Below are 12,738 nucleotides of genomic sequence, written 5' to 3'. Positions count from 1 at the left end.
TAGGGAGACAGATGCTGGCTGAGTTTGCCTTTGCCCCATCTGGCTCTAATTTTCCAATCTGGGTGAATACAATCCTGCCTCTGTGCTCAAGTGTGGCCAACTGTTTAAGCTCCAGCTGCAGCCCCTCCTCTGAGGAGAAGATAGTTCCGCATCTTTTATTTAAAATCCAGAAAATCCAGCCCAGGTCTCCAAACAGATGTTCAACAGAAACACACACACACACACACACACACACACACACACACGCCCAGCCCAGGTCTCCAAACAGATGTTCAACAGAAACACACACACACACACACACACACACGCCCAGCCCAGGTCTCCAAACAGATGTTCAACAGAAACACACACACACACACACACACACACACACACACACACACACGCCCAGCAGGTATGGTCTCTGCACTTGGAAGCAGTAGCAACAACAGTCAGTACTTCCGCTGCCTAGGGAAGAGACTACTTCCCGAGGACCGAAGTGGGGGGCTGGCGGGGTTGGGGTCCTCTGACTCCAGGCTGAAAAGGTCCTTTCCAGTCCGAAGGATCTGTTCCTCCAGCTTCTTGTGTCGCTTCATGTCTGAGAGGACCTTGTCCAGGCGGGCCTCCCGTTTCTGGCTTCGGGCTGAGCTTCCTGAAAAAGAGGAAGGTAGGAAATGTGGACAGGATTGAAGCAGTGTGCACCAACTCTGCTGCAGCTTACACTTGGAAGTTGCTTAACATACAAGTTTCCAGGCTGGGGGCATGACTTAAAAAGTACAGCACAACCTGCCTTGAATTCAAAGCTCGAAGCTGTAAATTCAAACCCCAGTACCACCCCCTCCCAAATCACACACACACGTTTCCAGGCTTGGTTTCCAGGTCCTTGCCTGGAAATTCTAAGGTTTGGGGTTGGGCACCAATAAAGCGGGCAATGAAGGTTGTGAATTATCAAGTCACCAGTAACATGAAGACCAGGGAAGAGGCAAGTGCAAAGGCCCTGGGGGGCAGGAATAGAGGTTTGTTCAAAGAACAATGCAGAGCAGAGAAGAATGGGAGCTTAGATTCTCCCTTGATGTGTCCTGCCCCCCCCCCCACTTTAAACAGAGAAAGTAACTACTTTGAATGCTCAGAGTGGAAGCAGGGAAATCACACAAGAGCTACTGCAACTGTCCAAGGAGATAGTGGCTTAGATGAGAGTGTGTAGTTGAAGGTAGAAAAGCAGCAGATGAACTTGGAAACATGGAGGCAGAGCCAATGGGACTTGTTGCTGATTTGACTGTCCCGATAAGAGAGAGAGAACTCAAGGATGCCTCCAAGAGTAAATTCTAGAAAGGTCTGAGGGGGGAGAAGCTGGCCCCATTAGGTGATGCACACAGTAGTACAGGGCTGTGGCTCTAGACAATAACAACCAGGAGGACTTGGGCTTCTGGGGAGAAGATGGAAGGAACCGGGAAACCTAGTAGAACGATCAGGAAGGGAGGGCTTTAACCTAAGCCAGAAAAACGGTGCACAATGTGAATTCTCCTCCAGCAGCTGAGTTGGTGTGGCAGCCAAGACACCTAGCAAAGGTCTCTTTAAGGGAGCCACTTTTGGGGTGACTAGGAGAGGTCCTTTCACCTTCCCCTAACTCTTCCCTCTTGTTTGTACCTGGGGTGCGTCTCCGGTCAATCAGGGAATCCTTCGGTGTCATTGGCTCATCATCAAAGTCAAATTCCGTTGGCATATGGGGTCTAGCGCAGAGGGACAGAGAGTGACAGGTGAGAGTGGCTTTCCCAAACACCCACATACCCTTTTCCGCAGTGCTGGCTCTTCCTTTCCTACCCTCATCCCTCTCTCCACTTTCTGCGTTCCTGAGCCCCGCTTTTTTTCCCCTCCCCATTTCCTCCTGGAATCACTTTTCTTCCTCTTCTTCTTTTGTCTCCGGCTCCTCATCCGATCTCTCCTCTTCACTCTGGGCCTCCGGCGTAGGCGGCCGGCGGGGCAGGATCTCCGCTTGAAGCTCCAGGGTACCGTGAGCAGCAATCAGTTCATAAAGCCGCTGGATCTCAGAGGGCGGGGGCATCCAAGCCTGCCCATCCGCGGGCATCTCCACCTCCTCGTCGCTGCAGGGCACGCACCAGTCTTCGGATTCTCCCTCGGCATGCTCTTCCCCGCCAGCGCTGGAGGCTTCTCCTTGTGCCTCCTCGGCCCCGGACCCCTCACGCTCTGCTTCCTCTTGGCCTCCTTCCCCCTCTTCCTCGGCCTTACTGGCCGAGACAGAGGGGCCTCCGGTATCCTCCACGGCCAGAGCCTGGAGGCCGGAAGTCACTTCCCCTTCTTCGGACAGAGGCGCCGCGGTGGTGGCTGCAATTTCTCCATGACCCCGGGCAAGGGACATAGTCCACTAGCGAAGGGGTCCAGCAATATAGTGGGTTTAGGAAATATCTCTCCAGCCAATTAGGCTCCAATGGCTGTCTCAGCCGGCAGAGCACTGCCCCCAAGAGGGGGCGCTCAGATCCCTGCAAGGAAGGACCCCACCCCGCGGATGGAGACCCCCGCGCCGCGGATGGAGATTCCCCACTCTGATTTCCCAGGGACCCGCGGAAACCACTTTCCGAGCGGAGAGGGGCGGGACCACTCCTCTGGCCTTCACACCACCCTCTCCACACCTGGACCCAGCACCCTCTCCCCGGACCTCTTAGTTCTGGGCCGCGCCAATTCAGTCGCCGTACGCACCTGGAGCTAAGACCCGCCTCCCGGGCTGCGCAGGGTCACAGTACGCAGGCGCACAGAAATGGCGCGGGAGGTTCCGCTCTAGTCAAAGCTACTTGGAAGAGGAAAGCAAGGGAAGGCTTGCACATGCGCAGGTAAGCCCTCCGGCACAAGAGGCTTCGGCCCACAGTAAAGATGGCTACCGCGACGGCGCATGCGTACACCGCCCACCAGGTTCTGCCGGGAAAGCAGTGCCCTGGTCAGGCTAGCGAACGCAGGGACCAAGACTGAAGGCGAGTCTCATGCAGTCTCCGTTTATTGGTGTTTCAGACTCATGCAGCATCCAGCATACAAAAAAGGGAGAATCAGTTTGATATATCTTTTTTTTTTTAAGGAATTTTAGTTTTTCCCTCCAGACATTTTTAGAAAACAAAAAACCCGCCAACTCCGAACCGCTGGCTCCCTGCCTTCTCAGCGGGCTGTCGCGTGCAACAAATCTCCCTCGTCCTTTTAGAAAGAAATTATAGAGCTCCCCTGCCCCTCCCTCGCTCCTTGAAGCTGGGAGCTTTGGTCCTATTTTTTGGATTCTTCAGTAACAAAGCACGTGAATGGCCCGAGTCCCCGACACCTCCAAACAGAAAACTCTGAGGTTAAAAAGTCCAGGTGAGCGGGTCAGCTCCGGCCGACCTTCCAGCCGCCGTGTCCTCTATCCTCCCCTGGACGTTCACAACCTGGACTCCCACCCTCTGCCACCCAGTAGGTGCCTGGGAGGTTCGGGGTTGGGTGGTCCCGGCAGAGAACAGTCAGAGCCCCCGGGCTGGGTAGCCCTTTCCAGACACCGCCCTCCCCTTTCCTTAGCCTGATCTAAGTGCTGGAGTTTTTGCAGAATAAGTGGTGGCAGGAGGGTGGAGAAGAGGATGCTAAGGGAAGATGAGGAGGCAGAAAGGAAGGGGGCGGGGATGTGGAAAGGGGAGGGAAGATGTTAAAGAAGGGAGGAGAGAAAAGGAATGGGTTAGATGCCAAGACAATGACAGTTGAGAGGGGGAGGCCAAGGTGGAGGTTCAGAGGATTCGGGAGGCTGGAAGAAGTGCAGGGAGGCTGGAAGAAGTGCAGGGAGGCTGGGAGAGATGCAGGGAGGCCAAGAGCACAGAGTCTGGGAGATAAGTGCAGGGAGGTTTCCAGAAGTGCAGGGTTAGGGAGGCCAAGAGGGAGGAGGGGACATCCGCAGGCATAAGTGCAAGGAGGTTGGAAACAGTGCAGGGAGAAGAGAGGCCTACGGTTGGCAGAGGAGCCTGGCAGGATGCAGGAACAGGAAAGAAGCTGTAAACAAGGCCGCTCAGGCTCCCTTGGTCCCTAGGGATGGGGGCCAGGGCCATCAATTGGCCTTCACCCAGGGAAGGGATTGGCCCAAGGCAGCTCCCAACAGGAAGAAAAGTCTTGGAATGCAGGGCAGAGCCCCTCACTTATACACTGTGGGAGAGGAGAGGAAAGGACAGAGACAGGGGAGGGAGAAAGAGAGACAAAGAATTGGGGAGGACAGACAGGAGAGAGCAGGGGCAGGGGTTAGTAAAGCTGCCCTTGTCAACCCTTCCATTCCTCCCCTGCCTGTCCCAGACCCCCACTCACCGCCTAAGTTGATGACACAGGAGGCGATGATGATGAGGACCCCCCCCACCAACGCCACGATGCTTAAGAGCTTGGCCACACGGCCCAGACGCTGGGCCCCATCCACGTCCCCCTGCTGCAGGCTGTTCCGGGACTGGGGTTAGGGTGAGAGGTGCCCAGGTCAGGAGCAGCCAGCCCAGCACGGATCAGGTTAGAGTTGTCCAGAGGAAGAGAGGCCAGCCCCATTGGAGTCCAAGAAGGATTGGGGAGGCAGGAGGAAGAGGGCAGAGGTCAGCAAGGTGAAGTGAAACATGTCTCAGGGTCCCTCCCGCCAAAAGGGTAGGGCAGTGGTGGCACAGAGGGTTGGGTCCTGGGGAGAGGCAAGCAAAAGACTCTGTGAAAGGATCCATGCACAGGGGGAGGAAAGGCGTGGTTATTCCTAGGGCTCTGTCCCAGCAATGGCTGGAAGCTGTGAGCCACAGCAAGCCTGGGTCAGGGTCCCCTGGGGCTCACCATGACGGCATAGGCGAAGGCCACGATGTTGACAGGCCACATGGGGCAGAAGCAGGACAGGATGGCAAGGATGATGTAGTCCCGAGGTTTCTGGGTACCTTCGCCCCCTTCCACCCCTGGCCCTGCCAACTGTGAGCTGGGATGGCGGCTCAGGCTACCTCGGGGAGATCCCGGATGCCCACTGTGAGCTCTTCCTATTCGGTCCTCCTCAACCAGCTGCTGCAAAACTCTGGGGGGAGCTCCATTGGCTGGGGGTGGTTTTGTTGAAGGTGGTGAGTGAGGTTGGGGGGCTGGGCTCTCTTCCCCATCACCAGCCTGCAAAGGGACCACTGCCCCATTCTCTTGCTTTTCCACCTTATTCTCTGTCAGGACCTCAGGGGTGGGGTCCTCCTGGGTAGGGGGTGATGGCTGAAGAGCTGGTTTGGGGGAGGGCTGGGAAACTGGCTGAGGGTCTGACTGGGGTTCTAGTTGGGGAGCAGGCTCCTCGGAGGCTGGCTTAGGAGGAGCTGCAGACTCCTGCTTGGACCCCTGTTCTGCAGTAGCCTCTTTGTTCACTTCTGGTTTGGATACTGGCTCTTGGCATGTATCTTCAGGGCTGGAGCTGTTTTTTAATTCCTCTCCTGTGTTTAAGCTGAGGTCTGTGGCCTGGACTGTTTCTGGGGCCCCATCTGGGGTCTCTGTGGTTTCAGGGGCTGGACCAGCCTTGGGCCCTGAGTGCACAGGGGCTGCAGTGGAGTCTGGACCTGGCTGCAGAATGGCTGGCTGCTCTGGGACCTCTGCTGGGACTTGGAGAGGGCCAGTTCCAGCTTCACAATGGCCAGGTCCTTCTCCCTGGGTCTTGGGACTTTCCTCGACCCCCTTCATCTCAGAGACCTCAGAGCTGCTGGCTGCCATCTTGAGATGGGAGAGGGGAGAGAGCCCCTGTGGGGAGGAGGGAACAGCAGAGACAGTAGCAAATCCTGGAAGAGGAGGAAGACAGGCTTGATGTGAGGAAAGAGGGGTGCCAGGCATTGCAGGCCCAAGAGGGCCAGGCTCCTCAGAGCCAGCCTTGTAGTATCTCTGGGGAGAGGAAGAAAAGTTGGGGTTTCCTTTGCCTTGGAGTGGGACACCCCTGAGGAGGAAGCACTCTACTTAGTCTTTTGCTTGGAGAGAGCCTTGGGAAAATAAACCCTTTTATAAACAGGACCTTCCCCTCCCCAGGGTCTCTTCCTGGGTCCACCCAACACGCCCAACACGATCCAGACTCTCAGATCCCAGCAGGTGCTACAGCACCCCCAAATCAACAAGCTATGCAGACATCGGACGCTCCCACAGACAGACTGGGCAGGAGACCCAACATATTCCACTCCCTCTGTACCCTCCCCTCCTCCCTGGGCGCCAGAGAGGTGCGGGTTTTTTAGCTGCGCGTTTGGAGGACAGACACCCCCACCACTTCCAGAGGACCTGGGCATCTCTGATCCCCTTCTCAGCCCCTCTCCCAGGAATTCCCTCGCCCTGCGGGTCGGCACCTCCTCCTCCCCATGGTGCGGAGCACCCAGCACCACCCTTCAGCTCGCCAAGCGCCAGCATTCCTGTTCAACTCGGCTGTCTGTCGGTCTACTCCTACCCTTAGCCTCAGCCTGTCCCAGCCTCACCTCGACGCCGGCCTCCAGACTGCTCCTGAGCCCCGCCGCTGCTGCAGCCGCAGCCCGGGAGGGAGCAAGTCAGCGAGTGAGGGAGGGAGGCGGCGGGTCTCCCCTCTTCTCTCCTAGCGTTTGCTCGTCCCCTCTTCTCTGGTCCCCTCCCCTACGCTCTACTGCCGACGCGCGCCGCCCCCGCCCCTCCCGCCCCTTGCACGCCTCCGGCCCCTCCCGGCCAGCCCAAGGGAGCCTCGCGTGCCAAGCCCTGTGTTACCAGGACAACCAGTCCGGGGACCACTCGCGCTCCCTCCCTGACCCTTTCCACGCGCACCTCCCGGCGGGGCACCCCCTTCCCAAGTCCTTGACCCCTCCCGCCAACGGTCACCGGGGTTCCTGGCAGAGACCCGGGTTTTCGAGACGGGAGTAGCGAAGACAGGCAGGACCAGGTGGAGGCACCCCCACAGCATGAAGAGGGGTCAGGGAGATTGGGCAAAATTTGGGGACGCTGCAGAGGAGCAGGGTGAGCTTTCAAGAGAAAGAAGCTTATAGAACAGAAGTCTCTTCACGGGAGCAGCAGGAGCAATAAGTACTGGAAGACTTAGTAAAAGGGTCCAGGGAAAAGGATACAAGGCCTAGAGAGGAAATTCCAGCGGGAAAGGCAGATGCTGCAGGACCAGCCTGGAACAGCAGGAGGGGTTGGAGCCCTCTGCTCCCTCTTTTCAGGTTTACAGCTCCCAGCCGAGGGCTCAAACCTCTGCAACCTTTCTGCATTCCCTCGCCCACAACCACTTTCCAAGATTTAAGCAAGTGCAGTAATGGCTGGAGTCTGGGAAGCAGGGGACAGTTATCACTGGTGGAAGGCAGCATTTGTATCCCAGGAGCTGCTTAGATGTCCCACCTGGACCTCTTCAGCTGCTATTTAGGGCCTGTCCAGATTGAGTATTGGCACTTGCCCCACAGCCCCTGCAGCCTTGGCCCTAGAGCCACCTCAGGTGAGGCAAGGTACAACTGACACCTACTTTGGGGGTGGGGGGAGAGCACAGGCTTGGTGAGGACACTCAACCCAGAACCAGAGCCAAGTTTTTATTTAAAATTTATTGTAATGGGGTCCGCGCAAAAGGAGGGAATGGAGGGTGGGAAACATGCGGGGGACACAGGAACACGATGACATGGCCAGGGCCACAGCTTCTGTCGTGGGGAAGAGGGATGAAAAGGAAAGACCAGGGCTGGAGCTGGGATGGAAGAGGGAAGGGGGAGACACTGTGGCTGCATTCCCCCGCTCCCAGGAAGCACCTCTAGTCCCTGGTTCCCCTCCCTTACCCTGGCCCCCTAAGATTCCATCTCTTGTTCTGCCTCTGGCCCTCAGTGGCTCCTTTTGCTCCCCTTCTTTGACTTTTTTCCCCTGACAGAGTTTCAAGTAGGATGATATTTAGGGTCTAACCCCAACAACCCTATCTTATTGAAAGTACAACTTAATGCTTTCCCTGCTTCTGCCCCTTCTCAAATCTCCACATATCCCTCTCTGGGACAGAATCTTTGATTCCCCTCCTTCCTCTCCTCCCTCCCCCTGGGAGAAAAAAAAACAAACAAACAAAACAAAAAAAACCAACAACAAAAAGAAAGCACCAACTCCCCAGGGAGGGGCAGCAGACAGTAGAGGGAGAGGGCTGGAAGAAGAGAAGGACCACTGAAGGAAAAGGCTCACAAATCCCTAGGAGGGAAGGGCAGGGGGTTGCAGAGAGGAGAGGGGTGAGGGCAGTGGCTGCTCCTTTCCTCTGCCACCCCTGCCCACTGTCCAGGGGACTTCAACACAACTGAGGGGACAGGTGTGTGTAGGGTCAGCTCTGACAGGGAGTAAAGAGGAGCAGGAGAAACATAGTTAAAACCTAGAGAATTCCCCTAAGAACATTTCTTCCTCCTTTCCTTCTGGAGGCTCCTTGGTTGGTGGGTAATAGTGAGGAGTTGGTGGGAAGAGAGGGGAGGAGACTGTACCAAGGGGTTTTCCTCCACTCTCCCTTCTCCCCCACCAACTTGGAGCTCACCAGGGCTGGGAGGGAAGTGGCTGAGAGCTCACTGGCACCCCCTCGGCCCCAGGGAGGGAGCCCACAGCTGTGGGAGGGGCTGCGACTGCCGCTGCCGCTGCTGCTGCCGCTGCCGCTGCTGCTGCTGCCATAGGACAAACCTCACCAGTACCTGCAGTGAGAAATACCAAGGATCACAGCACAACCTGAATGGCAAGAGCCATGCCCCTTACCCCAGACTGTCCGACTACTTCCCCTGGGACACAGCCGTTGCTCACTTCCTATCTGGTCCCCAGAGGCTTTGTCCTGCCTTCCTTACCCAGGCAGAGCAGTTCTCCTGCAGGGCCCTCCCTGACCCCCAAGTCTCCCTAACGTGGGTGATGGATGGGCATCCCTGACCTTCCTGAGATCCCCTAATTGGGCCCTTTGAGCCCCCTTGTCCCACACAACCCATCCCGCCCTCTCCGCAGCCATGCCCCACGCCTTGCCTGGTGGGTGCAGGGGTCCCCCTCAGCAGGTGGGCTGTGGCTGGGGGGCATCACCCGGGACAGGGGGGGCGGCCCCCCCCAGATGGGTCTGCATGTGGCCGGCCAGCTGGGCAGGGGTCTTGCAGTGCACGCTGCACAGTTTGCACAGGATGCGGTCAGCCCGCGGGGCCTGGAGCCCGTGGTCCTTCACCGCGTGGATGCGCAGGTATGCTGCCGTGGTGAAGCCTATGGGGGCGGATTGGGGTGGGGTGTGGGGGGGTCAGCCAGGTGGAGACCCCAGAGACGGGGCTGTTCTCCTAGGCTGGGGACACCCTCCTCAGATGGCCCTGTCCTCCTCCCACCACATCCTTGCTAGGCTGGGGCCAACTACTCTGCTGGGGCTGGTGTGGACAGCCTCTCACTAAGCTTGGGGCCCAGTTTGGAGTGGTGCCTTTCTCAGCCTCGGCACCTGCAGAGCTTTGTTTCTGATGGAGGGAGAACTCTCCCAAGATGTTCGGGCAGTGATCTCTAGCTACTTGAAAGGTTAACTCTCAGCAGAGACGGCTGTGTCCCCTCCCTCCATTGCCCACCCCCCCAGTCTCAGCCCAGTTTCTCAGTGAACAGGTGTGTTTAAAGCAGCTTTCTCTGTGACTGGGGCAAGATGTGCAATTGTTAAACCCCTCCAACCTACTCCACTTACCCCAGGAGCTGGAGACAAGAACTTGTGGCTGTGCAGCTGAAACCTTGCCTTCCCAACCTGGGGACTGGTTCTCCTGACTGCTCCTTTCCCAAAGCACCCAACCCCACTCCCACTGACTTGCAGGCGCACAGAAGGTTGAATTTTTCTGGTATGTTATCTCCTACTGCCATAGCCCTTACAATTTAGTGATGCTCAGTTGTCCCCAGTCTTGCTTTGCTTGCTTCCTAAAGTGTTCTAAATGCCACGAGCTCTTGGCTACAGCACCCTGGTGGATATAACTTTGTGCCCTCCTCCCTCTATCCCTGGCCCCCTTGGCATCCCTGCGAATGTACCTTTGTTGCAGAGCTCACAGACATGGTGAGGGCCCTGGCTGTGCACCTTCATGTGGTCCGAAATATAAGCCGAGCTCAGCATCTTGCCACACACGTGACATGGCACCTTCTCCTCGTGTCGTACTGTGTGCGCCCGGAGTCGATCCTTCGTAGCAAAAGCTGCCTCACATTTCTGGGGAGGGCGGAGGGGCGTGGGGGGTGTCACAGGAGAGTTAAAGCTTTGGGGAGTGGGGAGAAGGGAACAAGAGGTTAAAGGGATCAGAGCCTTGGGGATCTTTGATCTGTAGGAAATGAGAGTGAGATGATGAGGCCTTGAAGAAGGAATGAGAAAATGGGAGTGAAAAAGCAAAAAGGAGAGAGAGAAAAAGGGGATCTGAGAGACTGAACTCAGACAGCTACCATGAGGATCAAAATCATGAAAACCAGGACAGGGGGAGGTGGCCTTCCTACCTCACATTTGAAGGGCCGTTCTGTTGAGTGCACTTGTCTGACGTGACTGTTGAGGTGATCCGGCCTAGGGATACGTTGGGGTTGGGGTTAGGGCTGAGGCTCTGGGGGTAGAAGTGTGCCCCAAATCTGCCTAACTTCCTGCAACAAGCCTTTCCCAAAGTGCCTGCGCCTTCTCCCAACGCTTCACGGTCCTTCTTGGGCAGGAAACCCCTCCCCGGAGCTGCGGCCTCCTCCTCCTCCTCCCACTCGAGCTTCCCTTCAACCCCCGAAGACCCACCTCCTTGGCAGAGCACCACCCCCTGCTTCCCCGGTAACCAGGCGGCTTGCCGCCTCCTCCCCGGCGGCCAGGCCACCTGGGGGCCTTCCTGCGTGCGTCCGCCCCTCCCTCCCCGCGGCCCGAGGGCGGCCGAGGCCCCTGCACACCGGGAGAAGCTCTTGCCACAGTGGGAGCAGTTGTAGGGCTTGTGCACAGCGCCGTCATGTGAGCGCACGTGGTAGCTCATGCGGTCCTTGCGCTTGAAGCGCTGCTGGCACACGGGGCACTGGTAGGGCTTCTCGTCCGAGTGCGACAGCTTGTGCCGGTTCAGGTGGTAGACGTCGCGGAAAGCCTTGCCGCACATCTCGCAGGCGTGGTTCTTGCGGATGCGCTTGCCCGAGGCGGTGGTGGTCACGACGCCGCCGGCGGCCACCGCGGCCGAGCCGCCGCCCGCGCCCGCCTCGGGCCCGCCCCCGGCGGCGCCACTCAGCTGGGGCACGCTCAGCAGGCTCAGGGGCACCATGGTGGGCATCTTCATGGCGCCCGCGGGGACGCGGCCGGCCTTGGCGCCCGTGTGGATGGCCTCGTGCCGACGGAGATTGTAGCCGTTCTTGAACTCCTTGGCGCACAGGGCGCAGATGTAGGGCCCTTTGCTCTTTGTCTTCTTCTCCAAAGCGGACGCGACGGGGGCCACAGCGACCGTCGACGTCGGGGCGACGACGGCGGTGGCCGCGGCGGCGATGGTGGCGGCGGCGGCGGGGGGCGCGGCCTCGGCGGCGGGCGCCGACACGGGCGGGGGCGGCGGCGGCGGCGCTGGCGGCTGCTTCAGGGCCGCTGTGTCCACCGTAGAGGCGGCGGCGGCGGCCGGGGGTGCGGTGACCACAGCGGCGGCGGCGGCAGCGGCCGCAGCGGCGGCGGCGGACTCCTGGGCCGCGGCGAGCACCGGGAGCAGGTCCACCTGGAGCGGCTCGGCCGACGGGGCCTGCGGCGTGGGCGGGGGCGCCGGCGCGGCCTGCGGGGACAGCGCGTGTGGGCCCGGGCCGCCGCCCGCAAGCCCGCCGCCCGCCCGCCGCCCGGCGGCCCCACTCACCTGGAATGGACTCTGGGCGCAGCCCTGGGAGGCAAAGAAGCGGGACTGGAGCTCAGCCCCGACCTGCAGGGGGTTCTGGGCGTGACCCTGAGGTGGCGGGAAGGAGTTCATGAGGCCGCCCACCCCCCGGGAGTCCAGGCCCAGCACGGGGAAGGGGGGGGCCAGCAGCGTGCAAGGGAACACGGGGAACATGGCCTCGGCCGCGGCGGGGCCCCGGGGCTCAGCGGGGGCCGGGGGCGCGGGCCGCGCGGGGCCCGGGCTCGGGGCGCCGCCCCCGGCCGGCCGGGCTGGGCCGCGCCGAACGCATGGCCCGCGGGCCGCCCCGCCGCCCGCGCACCCCGGCCGGCGGGAGGGAGGGAGGAAGGAGGGCGCCTGGCGGAGCGCGGCGGTGGCGGCGGCGACGCCCCCCGGGTGGGGGCGGGAGGCCCCGCGGGGCCGGGGGCCGGGGGCGGGGGCCCGGGCGGCGGCGGCGGCGGCGGCGGTTGGAGCCCGGCGGGGCGGGGTGGGGGGAGCGAGGGAGCAGCCTCGGCCCCCGCCGCGCGCGCGCCCAGCCGGCGCCTCGGGGAGGGCGGGGGAGGGCGCGAGGGAGGGAGGGGGACAGCTGCGCGCGCACCGGGCGCGCGGAGGGGGGGTGGGATGGGAGGGAGGGAGGGCGGGCAGGAGGGGGTGTGGGCAGGGGGTGGGGGCGGGGGAGGGGGTTGTTACCTGGAAGATGAAGCTGCTCCAGTTGCTGGGATCCATGGCGGAGGGAGGAGGGAGGTGGCTCGCGCTCACCCTGGGGCGGGAGGAGGAGGAGGCGGCGGTGGGGGAGGGGGAACCCGGGGAGGAGGCGCGCGGGGCGGGCGGGAGGGGGGAGGAGTAGGGTGGGGGGAGCAGAGCACACTGCGCGCGGGGAGGGCGGGCGGGGGGCGCGAGGACACACAAGAGGCTCGAGCGGGCGCGAGCGCGAGCGCGCGCGAGACCAGCAGGAGGGGGGAGGCTCTCTGGCGGGAGGAGGGATGGGGGAGCCACCCAG

General features: G+C 60.5%; 3 protein-coding genes across 8 annotated transcripts; all 3 read right to left on the bottom strand.

The window, feature by feature from the left end:
* Nucleotides 1-139: 139 nt before the first annotated feature.
* Nucleotides 140-2,356, bottom strand: Pagr1 (PAXIP1 associated glutamate rich protein 1). Its single transcript, XM_020157876.2, has 3 exons — nucleotides 1,875-2,356; nucleotides 1,627-1,709; nucleotides 140-631 (listed from the first exon to the last, which is right to left on the bottom strand). Exons 1-3 carry the CDS (start codon nucleotides 2,354-2,356, stop codon nucleotides 432-434), a joined length of 765 nt encoding a protein of 254 aa, XP_020013465.1. The 3' UTR covers nucleotides 140-431.
* Prrt2 (proline rich transmembrane protein 2) lies at nucleotides 1,636-6,573 on the bottom strand. 5 transcript variants are annotated; one of them, XM_074060126.1, is made up of 5 exons: nucleotides 6,423-6,573; nucleotides 4,789-5,747; nucleotides 4,297-4,429; nucleotides 2,695-2,785; nucleotides 1,636-1,709 (listed from the first exon to the last, which is right to left on the bottom strand). In XM_074060126.1, exons 2-4 carry the CDS (start codon nucleotides 5,680-5,682, stop codon nucleotides 2,730-2,732), a joined length of 1,083 nt encoding a protein of 360 aa, XP_073916227.1. In that variant the 5' UTR covers nucleotides 5,683-5,747; nucleotides 6,423-6,573; the 3' UTR covers nucleotides 1,636-1,709; nucleotides 2,695-2,729. The 5 variants fall into 5 exon arrangements, with proteins under 5 accessions (XP_073916227.1, XP_073916229.1, XP_073916228.1 ...); XM_074060128.1 differs by having other exon boundaries at nucleotides 2,695-2,782; XM_074060127.1 differs by lacking the exon at nucleotides 1,636-1,709 and adding an exon at nucleotides 2,226-2,362.
* A 910-nt stretch (nucleotides 6,574-7,483) lies between these two features.
* On the bottom strand, nucleotides 7,484-11,976 carry Maz (MYC associated zinc finger protein). 2 transcript variants are annotated; one of them, XM_074060281.1, is made up of 6 exons: nucleotides 11,724-11,976; nucleotides 10,801-11,645; nucleotides 10,378-10,441; nucleotides 9,928-10,099; nucleotides 8,917-9,141; nucleotides 8,463-8,600 (listed from the first exon to the last, which is right to left on the bottom strand). In XM_074060281.1, the coding sequence occupies exons 1-5, from the start codon at nucleotides 11,913-11,915 to the stop codon at nucleotides 8,939-8,941; spliced, it is 1,476 nt and encodes a 491-aa protein (XP_073916382.1). In that variant the 5' UTR covers nucleotides 11,916-11,976; the 3' UTR covers nucleotides 8,463-8,600; nucleotides 8,917-8,938. The 2 variants fall into 2 exon arrangements, with proteins under 2 accessions (XP_073916384.1, XP_073916382.1); XM_074060283.1 differs by lacking the exon at nucleotides 8,917-9,141 and having other exon boundaries at nucleotides 7,484-8,600; nucleotides 11,724-11,975.
* Nucleotides 11,977-12,738: the final 762 nt, after the last annotated feature.

Source organism: Castor canadensis, chromosome 17 (assembly GCF_047511655.1).
Source record: "Castor canadensis chromosome 17, mCasCan1.hap1v2, whole genome shotgun sequence".
In the NCBI taxonomy this organism is placed as follows: domain Eukaryota; kingdom Metazoa; phylum Chordata; class Mammalia; order Rodentia; family Castoridae; genus Castor; species Castor canadensis.
The sequence above is the reverse complement of the archived record's forward strand: the minus strand, read 5'-3'. Positions and strand labels throughout refer to the sequence as shown.

Bases quoted from the DNA above. Each gene is read 5' to 3' on its own strand.
- Pagr1 (XM_020157876.2), bottom strand. From the start codon at position 2,356: ATGTCCCTTGCCCGGGGTCATGGAGAAATTGCAGCCACCACCGCGGCG. The intron at 1,710-1,874 runs GTGATTCCAGGA...CCTCTGCGCTAG, and splicing joins AAAGAAGAAGAGGAAGAAAA to ACCCCATATGCCAACGGAAT. The intron at 632-1,626 runs GTACAAACAAGA...CCTCTTTTTCAG, and splicing joins TGACCGGAGACGCACCCCAG to GAAGCTCAGCCCGAAGCCAG.
- Prrt2 (XM_020157866.2), bottom strand. From the start codon at position 5,682: ATGGCAGCCAGCAGCTCTGAGGTCTCTGAGATGAAGGGGGTCGAGGAA. The intron at 4,430-4,788 runs GTGAGCCCCAGG...CCCTAACCCCAG, and splicing joins CCTTCGCCTATGCCGTCATG to TCCCGGAACAGCCTGCAGCA.
- Maz (XM_074060281.1), bottom strand. From the start codon at position 11,915: ATGTTCCCCGTGTTCCCTTGCACGCTGCTGGCCCCCCCCTTCCCCGTG. The intron at 10,442-10,800 runs GTGTGCAGGGGC...ACGTATCCCTAG, and splicing joins TGTGGCAAGAGCTTCTCCCG to GCCGGATCACCTCAACAGTC. The intron at 9,142-9,927 runs GTACATTCGCAG...CCGCCCCCATAG, and splicing joins CTGTGAGCTCTGCAACAAAG to GCTTCACCACGGCAGCATAC.